At 39.3% G+C, this 23,608-nt stretch overlaps 2 protein-coding genes across 2 annotated transcripts in view; one reads left to right on the top strand and one right to left on the bottom strand.

The window, feature by feature from the left end:
* The window catches only part of LOC137255705 (UPF0415 protein C7orf25 homolog), a 196,102-nt gene extending 191,865 nt beyond the window's left edge, over nt 1-4,237 (bottom strand). Inside the window, exons 1-2 of the mRNA XM_067793195.1 lie at nt 3,955-4,237; nt 2,678-2,828 (exon numbers count right to left, since the gene is read on the bottom strand). Coding sequence (XP_067649296.1) covers nt 2,678-2,824 — 147 coding nt within the window. The 5' untranslated portion in view covers nt 2,825-2,828; nt 3,955-4,237. The remainder of the gene's footprint in view (nt 1-2,677; nt 2,829-3,954) is intronic.
* A 2,434-nt stretch (nt 4,238-6,671) lies between these two features.
* Nucleotides 6,672-23,608, top strand: part of LOC137255706 (secernin-3-like) — a 33,381-nt gene continuing 16,444 nt past the window's right edge. Inside the window, exons 1-2 of the mRNA XM_067793196.1 lie at nt 6,672-6,767; nt 10,600-10,777. Of these exons, the coding sequence (XP_067649297.1) occupies nt 10,619-10,777 (159 nt within the window). The 5' untranslated portion in view covers nt 6,672-6,767; nt 10,600-10,618. The remainder of the gene's footprint in view (nt 6,768-10,599; nt 10,778-23,608) is intronic.

Here is a 23,608-nt window from a genome sequence, read left to right as displayed (position 1 = left end):
TACTTTTTCAACATGAGGAGCATGTTCACCTTATTGTTTCAATATAAGAGTAGAGAAAAGAGTTAAGAGCACATTTAGAGTGCTGAATGGAATTTAATAGCATATAAGTAATCATGTGTTTCGTTTCATATATGCACCATAACATTGATTCTCTTGTGTAAACAAGTCAGTAAACAATAAAGTAATTGTTTTTCAGATAAATATTCTCATATTTAACCAATAAGTTACAATTACTGGCGATTCCTGACCCCAACTGTAGTTAATAATGCTAGTTACACACAGGCAATTGTTCTCTGACTATCCTCAATATCAACATAAAAGTGGATGTTTCACATATTCAACAAGGTGGGTGGGTGAGTGAGTGGGTGAGTTTGGTTTCATGCCCTACTCAGCAATATTCCAGCTATAACTGGTAGTCTGTAAATACTCAAGTCAGGACAAAACAATCCATGGACCACAGTATGAGCACTGATCTATGCAACTGCAAAATGATGACATGTATCAAATCAGCAATTGAGATTTCATTGTTTCAATATGCCCAGTGTTATGAGAGCCGTGGTGGGCAAGTTGTCTAAGACGCTCCTGTGGTGAGCAAGTTGTCTAAGACGCTCCCCTGGTGGGCAAGTTGTCTAAGACGCTCCCCTGGTGGGCAAGTTATCTAAGGCGCTCCCGTGGTGGGCAAGTTGTCTAAGGCACTCCCGTGGTGGGCAAGTTGTCTAAGGTGCCATCAGATTCAGGTGCTGGGATAGAGCCCACCCGTCACCAGGTGTAAAACCCTTTCCGTATTGTCACAACACCACAGTAAAGAACACACAAATCAGCTGGTAGATGATCAGATGATGGCCACATGAATACATGCAACGCCTAGTTGCTGGTACAGCAATGTCCAGTAAACTTGGATTAAGTACTGTGACTATGTGTCCCAGACCATCCAGCTGTGAAACACACAGAAATGACATCCAGTGATTAAGGGAAAAGCAACAGCACCTGTGAGCAGCATGGTTGGAACTTGGCGCAATAGAAACAGCCAGATTATAATAATTTAATATACAATACTACTACAGGTTTTGCCCGCCTTTCAACTCACGAATGGAAACTGCACAAATGCAGTAACTACACCAAACTGTTACAGAACAACTCACAGATTCCGTAGTATTTTAACTGACGACAAAGTCAACAACAGTGCTGAAGCATTTATCTCATGTTTTATCACGACTTACAAAAGGGGACCACCATCAATAAATGTTATGGGTCCTTGATGGTAATATGAGGGTCCTGTGATGGGGTCTAGAGTATTGTCTGCTCAGATAATTGCTTGAGAGCCTGGAATAAATAAGTGATCATGTGGACAGTGGTGATGATGTACGTAGGCTCTCAGTATTTTGTGGTGATGACTGATGGGGGACAGATCTACCCCTGATAAGCCGTATGTCGGCCCTCAGTATTTTTGTGCATCTCTCTCAACTATATTTTGGGTTTTCTATGGCCATTCTATACATTTTAGTGTCTCATATATCCTTGATAGAACCTTGATTTACCAATCACTAAAACCTTATATGATCCCAACATACTCATGATGAACGCTGAAATACACCGGTCAGTGATCTGCCACTGGCTTGTGGGAGATGAAAAAAACAACTACTCCATTCAAAGTCAATGGTCCAAGGGAGACAACTCCCATAAATGCCCCTTACCTGCCATGACAGATGGTTACATAAATTATGGTAGTGATGACATCAGTATTCTAAACAGAGAATGTCATCACAAAACGTTTCACATGATTCTAAAGTGAAAAATGATAGCTTGCCCTGATATCACAATATCACACTGCAGTAAATTATCATCAAACACCCCTCCCTCTAATTATGAATTTTGGGCCAAGAAATGCCCCAGTCGCCAGATTCAGGCCCTGTTTTATAGACTGATTTCAGCGAGGTGACTTTAGTGAGTCTATGAAATAGGAACACCTTACATTAAGAGTACTCTCTGGAATAGTTCTGTTCTCAAAAAAGAGATTTTGCCTTATGTAAGATTGTCTACATTATAGGAAACAATTGGTCTGTTAGACTTTCATTCATCTTGTGAATAACCATCAAGTTGTATGGATTATGCCACACCCTTAAAATGCACTGTATTAAAAAGGTATTGTGTTTTAAATCCACTGAAAGAAAATACATTCATTTCAAGAAAAAGATTAAACTGCTATACAATACAAGCCTGAGGGTGACTGAGGGTGGAGTATAAGCTCCATCCTAAAGCTGGAAGCTAGATCTATATTTGAGACCAAATCTCACAATAACAGAATGCTATTGTACATTGTGATACACAGATGATTAATAACAATGGTTTCCAGTGTATGACTACAGAATTGACGATGTTTGTCAGTGATGACTTCCTTCTGTGCCAGCTTTGGACAAATTAGATGTTAGGGTGCTATGTGATGCTGCTTAACAATGTGAGCCCAAAAAATTGATTCCCAGGACTCTTGAAGAAATATGAGATGAACCTGCAAGTCAAGCTGGAACAAAACACACAGATGTACAGATACAGTGTGATTACAAAATCTGAAACTTGCAAATATCCAGTAGGACTGCAGACAGGGACTTACACGCCTTGATTTCCGACACATACAATATTACACCAATAAACACAACGAAATTGTAGTGGTAGTACTCACATTCCTCAAAAACTTAACCTCTGCAATGATTTTGCGTTCCAGCTTCAGTGCCCCCTTGATGTGGCTGAGTCTGTGACACTTCTCGCGAAGCTCGTGGGCAAACTGGAGATAGCAGTCAGCAGATGGGGAACAACCACTGGTGGCCATTCTCCTGGAAAACAAATACTCAGCTTAGTTGTTCATTATCTGCATTTTTACTGGCTGATCATAAAATAAAACAACTGGCAGTTAAGTAAGTTTGTTCACTGTTTAATACCCAGATTTCTAGCTGTTGTAAATTGTCCAGTCCAGATCTGACAATAGAGCGAATGCACAGTGATCCTGTTGGTATCTACAAACCTGGCCTTTTGTTTAACATCTTACTCGGCTATATGGTGGTGGTGTGTAAATAAATCATCATCACCAGACAATCCAGTGATCAACAGCATGAGCATCAATCTACGCAACTGGGATAGGAAGTCAGTGAGTCTGACCATCCGACCCCGTAAGTCGCCTCTTATGACAGTCGCTTTTTATGGAAAGCATGGGTTGCTGAAGGCCTTTTCTACCCTGGGACCTTCACGGGTCATTCATCAAATATGCAATCAGGGTAACGAGTTACACAATGAACTGTTTTTAGTTTCTTGTTGAAGGGCTCATCCACTGTTAAGGGTACTGGGTATTGTTCTGTATTCTGCTGGAGTCAGCAATGTTCCAGCAATATTACAGTGATCTGAAAAGCATCAAGTGTGGATCGGACAATCCAGTGATCAACAGCAATCAATAAGGTGACATGTTTAAAACATTTGCAAGCCTGACCATCCAATCCCATTAGTCGACTCAAACAATGAGCATGGTTGGTAAGGACCAATTCTTCTGGATCTTCACAGGTAATTACATCGCGATGATATGTGAACAATCCAGATTGACATCCAGTTTGATACAATGCAACAGTGCATTTTTTCACATTTGCATCTCCACTAACACAAGCAAAAATGAAATATTTTTCATATAACATTATCTTTTAACAATGATTAATTTGTTGAATCAAAGCTTATTTTTTTGCTGTCACTGAATGACAAAAGAATAAACGAGCACACTTGTATACTCAATACTTATGTTGACTTTTTGCCTACCAACCATATACGCTACAAGTAGGCATACTCATTACGTCACTTTTGTAAACAACTAAGATAATGTTTAAGACTTCAAGTCAAGGGTAGTCATGGCGCTACGCATCCAAGCGATATTCCATATATGGACTATTAACACAGTTCGATAACTAAGTTTATACTTACGATATGTGACGTCACGTCCTGAATGACGTAACTTTCAGGAATAATTTGCAAGCACGTTTCGTTGACAGATACCTCTATCAGCTGTTAGGTTTCTCTTGACAGTATTTACATGAAATATGTCTTTCATTTGAGTCAATGACTGTCAACGAGGAGGTATTAAGTTGGTTCCGTCTTCTTTTATTTTAGGTGAAGGAATATTTGAATTTATTTCAGGTTCGATGCTTTATGCCACGAAAACTGAACACTTACAACATTTACCACGTCGAATAGCGCGCGAGATTATGGAGTACACGCGAGAATCTAGCATAAACTACTTTCCCACAACTAATTACTGTTGTTATGCTGTCAAACCAGTGGTCTACTGATCATACTCTGAAAAATATACGCTTGGCAGGATCCTTTCTTTGATTATGAGGTCAGTTAACAGATGCATTATTCATCATGGTGCTGTGTTGACAATGGTGTAAACGTACTGAGATGCGTCGAACAATTCCAGTTTTTGTCCTTACTAAACACTGAATGTTAATGTGACAGAAACAGCACAATGCACTCTAGACAATAAAACTAGTGGATGCATGACGAAAACACATTCACGTGATTAATTCTGAAATGAACGAATAACTACGCATAAGTGTCACGCATAAGTGCAAAGACACATTCCTAAAAGTACAAGCACCTTGTCCTAGTGAGTGAGTTTGGTTTTACGCAGCGCTCAGCAATATTTCAGCTATATGGCGGCGGTCTGTAGATAATCGAGTCTGGACCAGACAATCCAGTGATCAACAACATGAGCATCGATCTGCACAGTTGGGAGCCGATGACATGTGTCAACCAAGTCATAGTCGCCTTATATGGCAAGCATGGGTTGCCGAAGGCCTGTTCTACCACGGGGACCTTCACGGGTCCCTTGTCCTACAACATGATTGTAGAACATAAATTATTATATTTGCAAAGATCATTTTAAAAATCCATCCCTGGGAAGCTCCTCTCCAGATATGTATTTCACACCCGGAAACTCGCCAAACAAGATTTTATTGTATACTAAACGAATGTGTAGACCATATATTTATCTATAAGAAACTATTTAGACAAGCTGGGCTTGGGGAAGAACTCATCTCATGTGAAAAATATTACCTCATGAAAGGAATTCACTATGCAACACGTGAGTCAGAATGGCATTCAAACTCTGTTTCAGTGGGGGCTGGGTTTGGGTGTGTGTGTTAAGGGTGGGGGTGGGGGGGGGAGGTGTTGTTGTCATGTGTCATTGATCATTGTTTGCTCAGTGTAGATTGGGATGTTGTTCAGATTAATATAATAAACTGAAGACCCCACTTGATTGCCTGTTAATCTACGACTGTGTGTGGTAGCCTATTTCAGGTGTCCCCTCTCCATATCGGTGGAATACACGGTATTGTAAAACTAAACTCACTCACTTAGTACGCATACTTGTTGATTAACCTTTTATATGGTTAGATTTATTTTAACAACACAGTATGTTGTCTGTGTTAAATAAATGAATGGTGATGAATTCTGAGAGTTATGTCGCTTCATCTTCAATAAATTTAAGGTGAGTGGTGAAATAAATTTAATACCCAGTAAACAAAAACGTATACCATTAAATGTCCCATTTACGTCCGCGTAACTGCCGTTAAGTTAGATGCTCGTAGCGCTCTGTTTGTTGTGGTATATATTTATTCATTGACTGAAAGTGATTTTAAGACGACAATTTCAACAGTCACATTGTGCGTGGGTTACAAGGTAGAGAACGTACACAAAAAGTCCATTTTAGAAATCGAAGGCTGTGACGAGGCGACGCTTCAACTACTGCTGACCAACGCAGTATATAATATCAGTAAGCTGAACAAATATCTCATTGCGTGCAAATTTGGACCAAATGCTCGATGTCCGCAAGCCAATATTTTTCAGTAGCTGAAAGAATGTGGGTCTGCGAGCATAAATCTTTATTCAGTGTGCATCACATCGTTGCCTGGTAGAATGTAATGATTGCTGATATCAACTTAACTTATAGGTGGTACCCTGCTGAAAAAGTATACTTGCTGTTGCTGTTGACGGGCATTTATGGTGTCCTATTTGGCCTTGTGCCAAAACTAAGGGACATTTATGAAGCACCTATATCCGCGCACTCGCACGTTCATGGCCTAGGGCGGTATTACCCGTTTAACCAACGCTGTCTGTGAGAAGGTTAACAGTAGTAAGACTCATCCCACCGGGTACCCATTCACTGTTATTCGACAGGGAAATCGTAGCTGAAGACTTGTGACACTTTTTACGTTTTGACTTTCATGCATCTTTGGTTGTGTTTGAAGATGTCAATGGTATACATATATACATCTTGGCTTTTGATGAATGGAAACACACGAATCTACACACACACATAAAAAGGCCCCCTAGTACATATGCACAAAATCGATGGTCCCAGTACAGAAATGGTCACACACACACACACACTCTCTCTCTCTCTCTCTCTCTCTCTCACACACACACACACACACTCTCTCTCTCTCACACACACACACACACGCACACACACACCTAAAATTCATCATTTCCTCCAGAATGGAACCCATATTACAGATGCTACTGCATTATTTTGAATATACCGGTCAATTATCACTTGACCTGCAGCAACCGTTTTAGACAGATGACGTTTAGTGAGGAGCCTTATAGTGTGCCATCGTTGCAATTAGTGTTTGGGGAAATACTTTTACTTTTCCGGACTCGAGAGTTATCTCATCTTCGCTAAATCCTTTCGGGCTGACGATTTTTTTCTTCTGCACATTATTCTGCATCTCGTGAGTACATACACAGCGACAATAATCATCTGTGTAAGCTAAATAAACAGGGGACTACAAGACCGGGACTTCAACATGATCATGTTTCATGCACGATCGTTTTACATTCATTGCGAAATGTCAATTTGGGGCCCTGTTAGGGTGTATTATTATTAGCACACCGAGAGGTTCATGACAGAGGACACTTACTGAGCGGTTTTGTGGCTTTGGAGCCAGTTTTAGACCGGTATATTTTTGGTAGGGTCGTTTAGAGACGATTGTATCTCAATGGATACGATTTCCGAGTGCATTTCACCGCACATGAGTGTCTAACAAAGTGATAACCATTGTATGTACATACTTTACATCTGTTTACGTTATTTCAACTAGTTGAAGGTAGTTCAGACGTCATTTGCTAAATCGGATGTAAATATAATGTCCATGCGTGTTTGTAGAACTGAACTGATTCATGGGTTTTCACCAGTATAGTCAGCAATGTCTTCCATTTAACTTGTGTTTTCACTGTATCACGTCTCCATTCTTAAGTTCTAGTTCTTAGTCAGTTTTGAAGTTCATGTGGCTCTTGGTAATAGCTTTTGGTCCAACCGATGCCAGCGTACTTATGAGTCCTATGCATGTGGGGGAAAAAGTGGTTCCAATAGCTATGGTGCACTGCGCCCATAACGCATGCGCTGTGCAGGTTTGCGGAGCTTGAAACAGTATGCCTGCCCGGAGTATAAGGTGATCAGCAGTAGTCTTATCTTAGTTGTGCACATATACAAGTAAATAATCTATACTCGTTACATAAATATGTTGAATGTGATAAGCAGACTCTTTCACAGAGAAAACACAATGTTTGGTTTACTGACGCCAATATGTCTGCCTGCCTGTCTGCTAATGACAATATGCAATGCACAACTTAAACTACTGACCATTTTCAATTTGAAATAATAACACCTATCAGGCTTATAAGCCATAAACAAAGAGCCGGCAAGGCATATCGGCAAATGAACCAGTGGCCAATGACAAGGCATTGTTACACATGAGTGCACATCCACCCGCCCTGACTGAGTTCGGTATCATGGTTGCTTGGGAAGATAAACCCAAGTACAAAAGATTGCACTTTTGATTTGCAATTATATGCTTATAATTTTGTTTATTTGTTTTTTCACAATCACCAGTGCATTTTATTAAGGACTGACTTTGTATTTCTTTGGTTGCATTGAAGTATGAAACCAGAAACCAATATGCAACCTTTTGTAAGAATCCGCTACGTGGATTCTTACAAAAGTTTGCACATTGGTTTTTACGCAGATTCTTAAAAAAGTTTGCACATTGGTTTTTAGTTTCATACTTCATTGCAGCGAAAGAAATACACAGTCAATCCTTACAATTAAATTCAGCAACAACTACTATACCCTTTCAACAATATTTTAGTTAAACATAATCAAATTCATCGAAACAGATATCTTTGTTACCACCAATTAACATTTTCGGTGTAAGAATTCGGTGACATGACTCAGGTGACTCATTTACATAAAATGACACGCCTACCAAACCATTATCCAATCAACAGAGAGCACCCCCAAACAGCTGTCAATCAACCAAGCTAACATCGGTCGGCGAATGAGCCTGGAACAACTCAACGTGACGCGTCACGGTATCGGCAAAGTTTCAAGTTCAAACGTTTGAATTACTACCTGCGAACCAAAAGAGACAGTTTGAAAAGTGAGAATTGGAAATGAAGCCCGATGATAAGAAGTTAGTGGAACTGATATTGTAGTATTTGCGCAAGTAGAAAGAGAGTGTGATGTGACTGGGATTGCGATGCCATGAACTGATGTTCCAACGTGCGCATGCTCTTGTCGAGACGTTGCAAAGTTATTAAGGTTCACGGATAATTTTGAGTTGTTTGTTTATGTTAACCACAATGTATCACTTCAATGTTTACCCAAAGTTCATTAAGGTACCCGAGTACAAGGGAATTCCCTCTCTGTGTAAAGGTATTCCCCGACATTCCTCAGGTCCGAAAGTAGTCCAGTTCGGTGGGCGTGGCAAGTTTTTTAAGTTTCTTTGGGAAATGAACTCAAAGGAAATGTTCCCAGTTAACCAATCAGATTGCCAGAATTTTAATGAACACAATAAAAATGTGATTATTAAATCATGAACAAGTGATATGTTTGATTTTTTGGTTGCATGTGACCTTTAAAGCATGCATGGTTGTCAACAAATCTTAGCTTACGTTTGAAAAGTATCCAGAAAGTCACATGGAACTTCAGAAACCTTCAGTTAACCCTTTGAGCAACAAATGCACTTTAATATTTGCATGAGATTGGGTATCTTGGTTCCTGTGCCGATCTCTTGCTAACACGGGCAGTCAGTCAGGGAATTGTTGTTGATATCTTCGCAAGCCTATGAATGCCTGTCTTCACTTCACCACTGACCCTTGAGGTTATGTTTGTTTTCACTGTGAAAGTAGTCCCTAAAATTTGCATATGATCTCTCTAAATAGTATCGATATCTGTATGTGACCCAGTGGATACCTAAAATATCTGTTGGCTTTATCCTGCCAAGAACACTATCCATTTGTATGATAAATACATCTCCCCTCTCGCCCTGATATGGTGTTAAATGTCATTTCCAGCTCAAATAGCACAGATAACGGCTTAGAGCTTCATGGGCTTGTTCTGTCAATGTCATACTACTGAATGTAGGTCTGTGCTTAACTTTCATTTGAATGAAGTATTTATTGCGAGTATGTGAGTTACAAAATTTTCTAGTCAGAGAGGTGGACATTAAGTCTGCAATGACTCCACTAGGAGGCGAATATTGGGTAATAAAAAACTAATAAATACTTATATTCGGTTGCAATACAATAACAGGTCAGCAGTGGAAGTGTTACTCAATTAAATCAGTGAAACAATAACAAAATAATCATTTGACATGTTTTGACCATATTGATGTCAAACCTAAACTTTTGTTGTTTGTTGTCTTATCATATGTTATTCCCTCATTGTTTACATGTAATTATTTTCTCAACATCATCAATGACCCAGAACCTTTTCTGGATTTCTGTCCCTTCCTTATGCTTATCATATACTACTGAAAATAAGCGGTTTAAGCATTTGATTGTCACACTGAAGACACCAGATATCCTGACATGGGTACAATGTCTGAAGCCGATTTCTGGTGCTCCCACCGTGATATCTGGTGTCCCCCACTGTGATATCTGAGTGTCCACCACCGTGATATCTGGTGTCCACCACGTGATACTGCTGGAATAGTGCTGAGAGTGGCCTAAAACCTGACTCATTCTCTCTCTAAGTGGCATTTAGAAGACAGTATGATGACGAGGAACAGTTGCACGTATACCATCTTTATTGCAATAGTTGTGCTATGAAGCAAATATCTACAATGCAACATCTCATCTGTTGCAATAATGATCTTGTTTATCTCTAACAATTGTTTCATAACTCAAAAGTAGTGTAAAGGTAATTTCATACAGCTATATAACCCATGAAGACCGGGTAAATTTATGTGATCTTCAGTAACCCATGCTTGTCGTAAGACACAACTAATGGGATTTGGTGGTTAGGCTTGCTGACTGTGTTGACACATGTCATAGTATTGCTGTTGCATAGATCAATGCTCATGCTGTTCATCATTGGATTGTCTGGTTCAGATCCATGCATTTCTTTACAGACTGCTGCCATATAGCTCAAACACTGCTGAGTGTAGCGTAAAACTATACTCACTCACTCACTCACTCACTCACTCAATTCTACTGTTCATCTCTCATGGCCCTTTCAGGCATCACTTGACTTGTTCTGAGTATCATGTCTTGTCGTTTCAGTTGATGCTGATACAAGATAATGTCTCACCACTGGCCATCTTGTGACACGTTTGTTGCCCTCCCACCAGCGACACAGAATGGTTGCGTGGTGTTCGGCAAGAACTCAGACCGACCCCAGTCCGAGGTGCAAGAGGTGGTGTTTTATCCTGCAAAAGAAAATACAACTAACAAGCTTCAGGTATCCACAGCAATAATTCAATTATTTTTCCGTATCCTGACTCATGCTTTTTATGCTTGTCTCCTCCCTCCATGCGAATGTTGTGGGACACGTGAAATCCCATGAAGTTCCCTTCAAATTGAAGCTGTCGTACAATACACTTACCCATCAGGAGCTCCGTTTCCCGCCAATATGGTCACATGACCCGCCATGCTTGTCACTCTCTCTTTCATCGCCGGCTGAGGACAGTTAGAGACACTTTGGGTGCCGATACAGCAATAAGTGCTTTAATTTCAGTGCTATAAACAAAGATGTGTTGTATTCGTTTTTTGGATGGAAATTACTATTGTCTGTATGTAAAATTTATATATTTTCTTGTGTTTTGCACACTTGTTTTCGTCAACTTAGACTTGGTCATGTTCTCAGTGTAAATTTCAGATGTCGGTGGTTCATCCACGTGTAGTATGTCTTTCATGCAAACCTGTTTGTTCTTCTAATGTTCACTGTGAACTGTGCAAGTATTTATGTGATTCTTAATTTGCATTATATTTATATTCTGTTCAAGGGAAGGACAAACGACGCAGGTTCTTGCTAGTCATGTCTAAATCGGTTGATTCTGCATCTTGTGTTGTTCTGCATCTGCATGTTGTTGACAGCTGACATTCATCATTTTAGTGATCAGCCAGATGTACCTCGGGGGGCATACCAGTGAGTCTTTGTCTAGGTCTCAGAAGAGAATGTTGTCAGAATTGGTATCATCACTGACCCATGAAGGTCCCGGGGTAGAATAGGCCTTCAGCAACCCATGCTTGCCATAAAAGGCGACTCAGCTTGTCGTAAGAGGCGACTAACGGGATCGGGTGGTCAGGCTCGCTGACTTGGTTGACGCATGTCATCGGTTCCCAATTGCGCAGATCAATGCTCATGTTGTTGATCACTGGATTGTCTGGTCCAGACTCGATTATTTACAGACCGCCGCCATATAGCTGTAATATTGCTGAGTGCGGCGTAAAACTAAACTCACTCACTCACTGGTATCATCACTACCGAAAAGGTCGAAGTCGTCTTCGTTGAGGGCTAAGCTTTCAACTACTAGACCTGAAGCAACACTTCATGACTACTCTGAAGTCTCTCAGCGATGAGATTGTCCCTCCCAATGAGCGTCACGTCCATGACGAACCTCCAGTACTACATCCCAAGGCACAGACTGTCAACATGCAGGATCAACGAGCAGCATCTACTAGACCTTCATCAACTACTACTACGCTGCATCCTTCAGAGGGTCTACTATCCATGCAGACATCTACAGCGTCTACACTCAACACATCAGATACTTCTGTGAACCAACCACTGCTGCTTGCACCGCAGTCACTGGACACTGGCCCCTTCATGCTACAATTCACCACCCATATGATGAACTTCATGGATCAGAAGAGGATCGGAAACACCAGTCAGCAGCTTCAACTACAGTAGCCCTGCATCAGGTCCGTCGGATGAAGAAGAGGCACGCTCTCACTCACGGAATCATCACCATCGGCTGTATCCTCACGTCTCAGTAGGGATGATATTCAACTCGCAGCGTGCTCACACTCATAGATCCCGCTACAGCCGCAAGTGTTCACAGTCTATATCACCCATTCGTCAGAGATGCCATTACGGTTTGTCTTCTTCATCAGATGCAGACTCACGTAGGAAAGAGTAAGGAATGGTAGTCGTTACAGGGATATATATAGATAGGAGTTCCACGATGACACTTGCTCCATTGTTCCCCACTCATGCACTAGCTCAGCTTGATACAACCATTTGCCATACCTTCTTCAGAGAGCCCATTCTATCCTCTCATCTCCAAGTTTAACCCGGAAAATGAAAAAGAAAGGATGATTCTCTCTGTTCTTTTCACCCAGATGAATGATAAATATTTCATTTCAGAGCATCTAACCTGGATGTCTTCAGGACTGAATTTACTACGCCGATAAGGTCAACTATCAGCGTCATCATGGAGAGACAGCTTTACTAAACTCTTGTATAGAGCTCCCTGGTCAGCATCCATGGTATTCTTTGTCAGAATGTAGCTAAATCTGTTACTGCAGACTCCAGGGAAGGAATGATTATAAAGTTGATCGACACTTTGACTACTGTCCTCAAGCAGACTTCTCAGTGTTGCTCCAGCAAGTCAAAGTTCTCAGCGGTTCAGAGAGTGAGAGACAAGCCGTAATCAGCACAGTTTGGCATTGGTCAACAGCAAACTACTGATGGTTCTTACAGACAACTCCACAGTAGAGTTCTACATAAACAAGCAAGGACCAACACAATCTCACACAATGCTGACCTTTCAACTCTTCAATGACTTGCACCACCACATAAAGGCTTATCACATCCCAGATGCATGCAACATCACTGTCACACCCTCTACAAACGTCTCCAATGGAATGGATGCTACATTGAGAGGCGTTTCAACACATCAGTCAGACGTTCGGATTCCCGCAAATAAATCTATTTGCCACAGTTCAACAAGCAGTTCCCCTGCAGTACTACTACTGAAAGTCATCAGGAAGATAAAACAGACGATGCTGATACAACTGATTTTCGTCGCGCCTTACTGGCCAGCGAGAGACTGGTTTCCAGTACTCATCAAGAAACTAGGACAACCAAAACAGCAACTACCAGAGTGGAAGAACCTACTCGTCCATCTGTACACCAAAAAAGCACATGGCAATCCAACATCATAACAACTTCATGTATGGATTATATCAAAGCCTACTTGAAACATCAAGGATATTCTACAAGAGCAGCGAAGGCAGTCACCTTAGCTCTCCATAGATGTAGCTGCACATTTTACAACAATAAATGAATGCGGTTTGAAACATATGTCTGAAAGAAAGGCTTCATTGTAATGAAGGCCACATATCCTCATATAGCAGACTACTTATGTTATCTACAACATACCAGAGGACTGAAAGTTTCTACATTCTCGACATACTTGGCGACACTCAGCTCTGTTATTACCATGAAAACGAGGATCAAGCTGCCAAAAGTACCTGAACTACTCACTTTACTTTGCTTGTTCAAGCTGGGAGACTAACAAGGCAGATTTACGGCAGCTTCTTTGTACAGCTTTGGACATTAATGTCGTACTAGAACACCTCATGAGTGATGTTTACGACACTGGAAAAAAAGTTCACCTTTACAAGCTTGTAAATGTCTTGTAAAGATGATGTTTACAGTTTGACCCCTGGACATAATTAATGAGGTAATTGGGGCGTGAAATGAGAGTGGGACAGACCACTGTTCAGTGGAGAGTGGTCACTCTGTTAGGGGTAGGATACTGATGCTCTTACCACAGTGTTCGGTGGAGTGAAGATGCATGGGTGTTTCTTTCACTATGCGCAAGCTGTTTAGAAAAGAATTCTGACTCAGTATCCCACTTATTTTGTGTTTGGGAACTTAACAGTGAATAACAATACCATAAACAATATCACCTGTGATAATATGCTAAATGATTGTGTTGTGATAACATAACACATGACAGTATATGTTGCTATGAATCATGTGGTCGATCCAACCTTTACCAATAGTACCAGTGATACAGATGGGATAGGTCACCTTTTGAAATACTTTACAATCATATTTGATTTCTGTTGTTTCTGTTGATTCTTCCTTTCTGTGGTCAGCCAAGCAACAATCCACCATAATCCCATAAAATCATTGGGGCATGAAGTCCAGTAAGCCGAGTGAACTGTACCTAACTGAATAATTTTAGGCTTCGTGGGACTACACCTGTTGTACACGGGCTAGTTGCAGTTAACACATACTGTTATATTTAACATAACTAAACAACAACCTTCAGGAATGGAACTCCATGACAGAAATGTGCCCTGGACAAATAACAGGTAAGAGGTTGGCATGGGAGGTTAAAGTAACTTGTTCGAAAAACCCATCCCAACGTTTTCGAGGTGATAAATTTCATGTTGGACTGGGGACGCAAATTAATAAACTGAACATGGTGCAACATAGTGCTGGCCAGACACTGTCCCAAAGAAAAAGAAACATCAAGACCTCCAGAGAGAACTGCCCACCCTGGAGCATAGGGCATTATTGATATTTTGTATTATTTTGACAGGTTATCTCATGAAACGAAACTTTCTAAAAGGTCCCATAAAAAAGGAAAACACAACTTTGCAGATTCTGATACCTTTCGGTATGCAGTTACCGAAACAAATCATAGAAAATGCCAATTCAACCAAGAAAAAAACCGCGATGGAAAAAAAAATCCGCGAATTCGGAGTTCAAGCGATTCACTAAATTTCACCCAGCGCTGGGGGAAGAAGTTGTTTCAACAGTTGTGCTGCGCTGCGCCCATAACGCTTGCGCAGTGAATAGGTTCGCGGAGCTTGAAACAGTATGCATGCCCGGAGTATGAGGTCGTGAGCAGTAGTCTAATCTTGGTTGTGTACACAAACAAGTAAATAATCTACTCGTTACATAAAAAAAAAAATGTTGATTGTAAGAAGCAGCCTCTATCACAGAGAAAGCTTAATGTCTGGTTTATTGACACCTATATGTATGGGTGCATGTCTGCTAAAGACAATATGCAATACACTGCTTCAATCATTGACCACATGCCATTTAAACACCTATCAGGCTATACGCCATAAACTAAATAATTTGATTGATGACTCATGCACCCGAGTCCTGTCTCAGACACATTATGCAATAAAGCAGGTGTGATACTTGTACATATTACATGTTTTTTATGCCTCTGGGTTGCAAACAAACTACATCCGTTTTTCATGGATGACTGGATCTCACGGAAACTGGTGCAAACGCTTGTCAGTTTCAAGTCCTACTTTGTACTTGGACGAATGACAGTTTCCAGTAGTTCACCATCTCTACTGAGATGATTTTTGATTGGATCGAACACAAATTCAGAGATTTACAAAACCCAACATCTCTACATACATTCTTTATGGATAACAACATAGTGTATATGATTTTATTTGACAACGGTATATCAATCCATACTGAAACGATGCATCATATACAATACAAAAAGTTGATATCCACAAAGAATCTTACTTTCTTGTGACTCTCCATACTTCTAAAATGCCCATCAAATACATCTTTCTGAACACACTATGGGCCCCACCTTATGAGCGCTCGGCGTATCAGCAAATGAAGCAGACAATCGGTTGCCGTCGTTACACTTGAGTGCACATCCACCAGCTATGAGTGGGTTTGGTCTCCCGCGGGCTTCCTTACGAGGGACGAAAGTCCAAGTACAACCAGGGATACTCTACAATACTCTATATAGGCTCCCTGGTACAACATATTGCACTTCTGAATCGTGATTGTACGCTTGTAATTTTATTTATTTTCTTACAAACAGCAGAACTGATATAATGGAATATATGTTACTAGTACTTATAGTGGTGGAATATTTGACATGTTGATATTTCATATGTTTTGGGTTTTTTTTATCTCGTGATCAATACTAGTAAGTTCTTATCCACCTTGTGCCTGTAAAATACACAGAATGGCCTTCGTTCGGCTTTGTGCATTGTCATTTTATTCATATGGCATAGGAACCATATTTGAGGTGTGGCTAGTCACACTGCTTCCATTTCCCCCGCAACTCTACTGCATCTTTCTTGGATAAAAAATGGATAAAAAAACATTTTGAAATTGTTTCTGCTGAGTTGTAGGCTGGTTTGACATCTTGCAGTGTCATCATCGCGATAATGCGCCGAGGAGTCCGTTGTTTAGGTGGTGAAAGTTGTAATGTGCTGAATTTGTTTCATGACGCGTGAACAAGGAATTTAGCATATCATAACATTGAAATAAATTTGATGTTCGCTTGATAGTGCTCCGTGGTCAATACTGCAGTGTTGATGGAAATGGTATTCTATAATGCGGAATTTGTTTCACTTTTATAATACTCATGTCTTTCATGCGAATTAAATTACCCCAAAACAAATAGACAGTGTCAAGCTTACACTAGATGATTATTTACAGATTACAACAAGAAAGAGGAAGATTAAAGTTCATACAAAATATACCATTTACAAATTTACGGAAAATATATTACACATTATTATCAAATATACAATAAAAAACAATGGGGTAGCATTGTAGTTGTGCATTCTGGTTCATATTTTGCTTTCTTATGGCTGGGGAGGTCTGCCTGTCGCATCCCTTCGACTCGATTTCTGAAGAAAACAGTCAATATGATTATACTTGCATTAAGTGAATGGTAAACCAATGTGAAAATAGAATCAATGGTTATTCTCATAATCTCATAGCAAGTATTATTGATACTTGTGTATTTAGTGCATTAGAACACAGGTGTTGTATGGTACAACCTTTTTTCTCCTTTGAAAGATCACACGGATTAATATAGACTAACAGCTAGTCTCTGAAATGAACATATTTTACTGAAAAAACATTCATAGTGAAAAAAATAACGAAATGGAGCCCTGAGACTTTCTTCATTTTCTGAAGCTAAGGAAATCTAGACTTGCCACATTTTCTAGACTTGCGTGGGCTTTCTTGGATATATATACTTCAGGGTCTGTACGACAGACTAGGATTAATACTGTGGGGTGATTGTTACTGTCTCCCAGCCTTGAACAAAGCCTCAACACATAACAAGGCCTAATCCCTTGTTCATTGATGAGCATGTCATGCCAGTAAGGGTTCATTAATTAACAAGGCCTAATGCCTTGATATCATCTCAGTTGAGATTCATCAATTAACATGCCTTCTTCCTTGTTAATTGATGGTAAGCTAAGTTACGTAGTGCATCCTCTTAAAACAGTTTCATCTAATTCTTGATTCCCGAAAGCTAGTTAAATTGGTTTTCATGTTTACTTACTGTAGTTTTTCTGGAACATTTTCTCATGACATCACTGTGTTTGTTTTGGTTGTTTTTCTTTCTTGAGACGGTTTCCTTTTTTGTCTGCAAACATCTTGTCATAGCCACTGCAGCAAACAAGATACAATACCCTGACAGAAACTTTATGTTTCAATAAAACTGACGTATATTATAGAGTGATTACAGAATTATAACAAGAAGTCGTCACCAAACACATGCAACCGATTCAAACGGTTGAACAAAATCGCCCATGAACATCACATTTTGTTGCATAATTTTATTGTGCAACAAAAGTCACGTTTGGAGCTCAAGAAATGAGCATTCTTATTTATATGACAGTAGGTTGTGCTCATTTTTTGTTGTGCACTGATGCATATAGGACAGAGCATTAAGCAGAACTGCAATACCTTGAAACTCAGCGTGCGGAATAACAGGGAGAGCTGCCTTAGCGTCCTTATTCTGTCCTGTTTCCAACCTGAAAAGGTACAATTCAAAATTTATTGCCAGCACAATGATGATAAATTCATGTCGAGGTTATTGTAGAAACACCAGAAGTTTTACTTGTTGAATGGTTTAATGCATTGAAACTCTTGCAGTTACTGTATTTAAATCATATTAAATTATATTCTTACATCTCTTGTGGATTTAGGGTCATTCCTCTTACAGACTCAGCATTCCATAGAGCCTGCCTCACAGTTGTCTGTGAAAGTAGATTCATGGGAAAAATGCAATTAGCATTTTGAAAAACCTAACAAAATGACTAGCAGGTATTACAACTAAAGTCTTAAATAAAGTCGAATTACTGCTAATACAACATCGTATAAGAATTTCCTGTCTGAAAACGTTACAAACATTTACAAAGAGATAAACAATCAATTTAGTTTTTAAAATATATTTGTGTTAAATTTGATTTTGAAATGCCTCAGCGATTTTGAAAAGGATATATCTATTAAGGTCACTATTCCATCCATATAATGACGTGTGATATTGGAACCCAAAATACGTATATGCATGAATACTGGGATTTGTCTGTATTGCTCCGTCATTGTTGTTTTTGATGAAACCTATGTCTTAAAACGTTTTACGTCTGTAAGAATACGTCCAAAATCAGTCTTATACTAATTATACATTATAATTGAAATTACATGCAACAGGTAATCCTTCAGCTCAACCACAAAAAAACAGCTGGTGTTACCTGGGGAATATATTCCACCCCCATAGCCTGATTAAGTCCCAGGAAGGATATTTATGACATGTAGTAAACCTTTGATCAGCCAATTAGTCGGGCTGTTGTTCTCATATCGTGATTCAGTATACTAAACACTTACTGAATGGCAGGGATACTCTACGACTCTGTGTATTGAGCTCCCTGCTTAATGATATGGTAGTCTTGAGTGTAAGATTTCTCAACAACCATGCTGCTGAAGGAACACATGACGTCATCAGGATTGCCTTACTGATTTTAAAAATAATATACTTGCGTCATCTGCAATATACTCACCTGAGCTGAATGTGCCCTCTGAAGAAGTATCGCTGACAGACATTCTGAACGGCTTTGTAGATGTAAAGTCTCAAATTCACGACAGCAAAAATGTCCGTATGTTGGTGTGCAATGATCAACTGCATTTTCCAAACGGGTGTTCTTATATGTATTTAGATCTCAAAAGGTCATCAAATTACTTTGAGTTACTCTTCCTCCCTGTAACTTCTCCAACCAAGAAATACCATAAACAGTGCACGTGTACACAACGGTTTGTGAAACATGTAAATAAGGGTATGTCACTTTAATATGAATTTTACCAATTGACCATGTTGTTGAAATAGACTATTGTTCATCAAGACTAAGCGTTATCAAAACACTAACTCAAATCAGCCAAATAATCCCACTAGTGATATCCTCTTTGGACTGAAGTTGTTTATTTTAAGAGTAAGAGGATTATGAGGCATGCTCAACTGGGTTTGGTCGTTTAACTAATCCCACACAGCCATCACCAGCAGAGGGAATGATTTACACATCTCATTTTTTGTGCTTAATTATTGTGTTTGTTTTTTATTGAAAAAAATGAAATGGGACTGTGAACAGCTTTACAGTTTATATCGACACCGGTACCATACAACATACAATACAAAATTTAAATGCAGCATGTGTTGTCACATATGTATATAAATTTGAATTACAAACATGGGTAAAGTTGAAGACAATCTTATATGGAAATAGTGAATTATCTGATCTTAATAATTTGCACATCTTAAGAACTGCCTACCTCTTCGTCACTTCTTCTTTTAGATTTGATACTAAATATGATTGAAGAATTAACCTCGTGGTTTGTCATATGATAATCTTGTATTTGGTTTATTTACCTTTGTAAAGTGCATTCCACACATACAAACTAATTGTATTAATATAGAGCATTTATGAGAATGTTATTGGTAAGATAATTATTTTTGGTGTCTTGATAGTAAAATTATGGATGCTCCCCGAAGTAACCATAGACTAAAGACAAAAAACATCTTCAAGCAGAAAGGAAGACCATGACAGAGTATGGAAAATTTTTTTCCCATCTTGTTGAGTCAGTTGTGTATAAAGTGAACTATCACTGTGGACACTGATGATGTATGATTGTGTAGCACTTTAAGAATTTCTTATATTTGCGAAAGTTACCTAATGCAAAACAGAGTGTACAGATATGTAAGTTATGTTTTATGTATGAATGATAAATTAAAAAATTATGTACGCCGAACATAAACAAACAAATGATAGACCGGCACGCACCATTTAAATATTCTTTAACATACGTCTTGTAAATGATTATATAAATCTTGTTACACAATGATTTGTATTAATTCATTTGAGTATTTGCTCCAATCCACACGTACTTACATCACAACCATTTATCTATTGACATGTTTATGAGATTTCTTGAATACGCCAATTGCATAACACCGTTAATGAGCACCAACATAAATGGTCTAGTGACAGGTGTTATTTAGAGAATGCATATAGTTCCCACGGAGTAGAGTGGTAAAATCACCGGAATGAGCTTGGGATGATGATCTCGAACAAAGGCAAGACATCTGTTTTAACAGTCACAAGTGCTTGGTATATAGATCAATGCTGGCCGTACACATCAACTTTCATGTTTTCATGCACCAGACGCATTTGCATTGATATAAAGCACAAATGGACTATACAAATTATGGCTTATTCCTTTCCATTATTCCATTCAGTATTCATGAATAAATATGTCACATGCAAGATCTATTATGCATATCAATAGTAAGAACTCTAACAGAACAAAAAAATAATAAATTAGTAAGTATACAGAGTCATGGGGATTCTTGAGAAATGGCAAAATTGAAAAAAGTAGTGGTAAAATCCTTCCTAAATTTACAATCGTTGTAAATGTTTGTAAATATGACATTTAAATTTTGTAAACTTTCGTAAATCACCATTTTTTTTCTTGTGCGAGCCACTAGACATTGCTTGAATTATTGACACAGAAAATGCTGTTCCTAGCAACAGTGGCACAGATGTCAGAAATACATGCTCTGGACTTCAATCGCACACAATTCGACTCCAGTCGCACACAATTCGACTCCAGTCATCGTGAGATTGCACATCTAGGACTGAGGTGGGATTTTATCATTAAAAATCAACTTCCTGGACAACCATATACACAATTCCACATCCCGGCATTATCTATGGTCCCCAAGTCACATGATACACAAGATTTATCATTATATCCACTCAGAGCATTGAAAATATATCTCTAAGGTACTAAGACAAAGAGACAAAATTTCAAGCGCCTATTCATCCCAATATCTACTGAGACACCTACGGAAGTATCCTGCAACACTGTCTCAGTATGGATGGGAGCCGTTATGCTGAGGGCCTACAAAGCAGCAGCACTCGAGGCTCCATGAGCCTCCAATCCACATGAAGTGAGAGAATTGGTGTCGACACTGGCTCTACACAGAAACTGCTCATTATCAAGTGTAATGGAGGGCTGCTTTGGAAATCAAATACAGTGTTTGCCAATTACTACCTATGGGACATTGCCACAGAGTATGTCGCTGGTATTCACCAGGTTGTGCCACTTGTTGTTGGACAACAACTAACAGTTCCACAAAGGTGCTTAGTTTCACTCGCCCTTTTGTCACGTGACTTGTTGAGACCAAGACGCTCTACGAAGTATAATGGTTGAGAGTCCATGTGCTATCATGAGTGATTATGACCCTGTACTTCATATACTTGTATACTGGTCTTGATTGGAAATCTTGGATGCTAGCTGATCTATATGTCATTACGTTCCAGTCCATGAATGCTTCAAGAAAACAAGGTTGACAGGATGTGATCCTCAAATAACACAGGTGGATATTGGAAGACCAGGACTGAATTATTGTAGTTGTAATTGCCGAAGGAGGATAAGTACTGGACATACTTATATGGCAGTCAACACAATCAAGTTCTGGACATACTTATATGGCAGTCAACACAATCAAGTTCTGGACATACTTATATGGCAGTCAACACAATCAAGTTCTGGACATACTTATATGGCAGTCAACACAATCAAGTTCTGGACATACTTATATGGCAGTCAACACAATCAAGTTCTGGACATACTTATATGGCAGTCAACACAATCAAGTTCTGGACATACTTATATGGCAGTCAACACAATCAAGTTCTGGACATACTTATATGGCAGTCAACACAATCAAGTACTGGACATACTTATATGGCAGTCAACACAATCAAGTACTGGACATACTTATATGGCAGTCAACACAATCAAGTTCTGGACATACTTATATGGCAGTCAACACAATCAAGTTCTGGACATACATACTTATATGGCAGTCAACACAATGAAGTACTGGACATACTTATATGGCAGTCAACACAATCAAGTACTGGACATACTTATATGGCAGTCAACACAATCAAGTTCTGGACATACTTATATGGCAGTCAACACAATCAAGTACTGGACATACTTATATGGCAGTCAACACAATCAAGTACTGGACATACTTATATGGCAGTCAACACAATCAAGTACTGGACATACTTATATGGCAGTCAACACAATCAAGTACTGGACATACTTATATGGCAGTCAACACAATCAAGTTCTGGACATACTTATATGGCAGTCAACACAATCAAGTACTGGACATACTTATATGGCAGTCAACACAATCAAGTACTGGACATACTTATATGGCAGTCAACACAATCAAGTTCTGGACATACTTATATGGCAGTCAACACAATCAAGTTCTGGACATACTTATATGGCAGTCAACACAATCAAGTACTGGACATACTTATATGGCAGTCAACACAATCAAGTTCTGGACATACTTATATGGCAGTCAACACAATCAAGTACTGGACATACTTATATGGCAGTCAACACAATCAAGTACTGGACATACTTATATGGCAGTCAACACAATCAAGTACTGGACATACTTATATGGCAGTCAACACAATCAAGTTCTGGACATACTTATATGGCAGTCAACACAATCAAGTTCTGGACATACTTATATGGCAGTCAACACAATCAAGTACTGGACATACTTATATGGCAGTCAACACAATCAAGTACTGGACATACTTATATGGCAGTCAGCACAATCAAGTACTGGACATACTTATATGGCAGTCAACACAATCGAGTACTGGACATACTTATATGGCAGTCAACACAATCGAGTACTGGACATACTTATACGGCAGTCAACACAATCGAGTACTGGACATACTTATATGGCAGTCAACACAATCAAGTTCTGGACATACTTATATGGCAGTCAACACAATCAAGTACTGGACATACTTATATGGCAGTCAACACAATCAAGTACTGGACATACTTATACGGCAGTCAACACAATCAAGTACTGGACATACTTATACGGCAGTCAACACAATCAAGTTCTGGACATACTTATATGGCAGTCAACAC

The sequence above is a fragment of the Haliotis asinina genome, chromosome 11 (genome assembly GCF_037392515.1).
Source record: "Haliotis asinina isolate JCU_RB_2024 chromosome 11, JCU_Hal_asi_v2, whole genome shotgun sequence".
Taxonomy (NCBI): Eukaryota; Metazoa; Mollusca; class Gastropoda; order Lepetellida; family Haliotidae; genus Haliotis; species Haliotis asinina.
The sequence above is the reverse complement of the archived record's forward strand: the minus strand, read 5'-3'. Positions and strand labels throughout refer to the sequence as shown.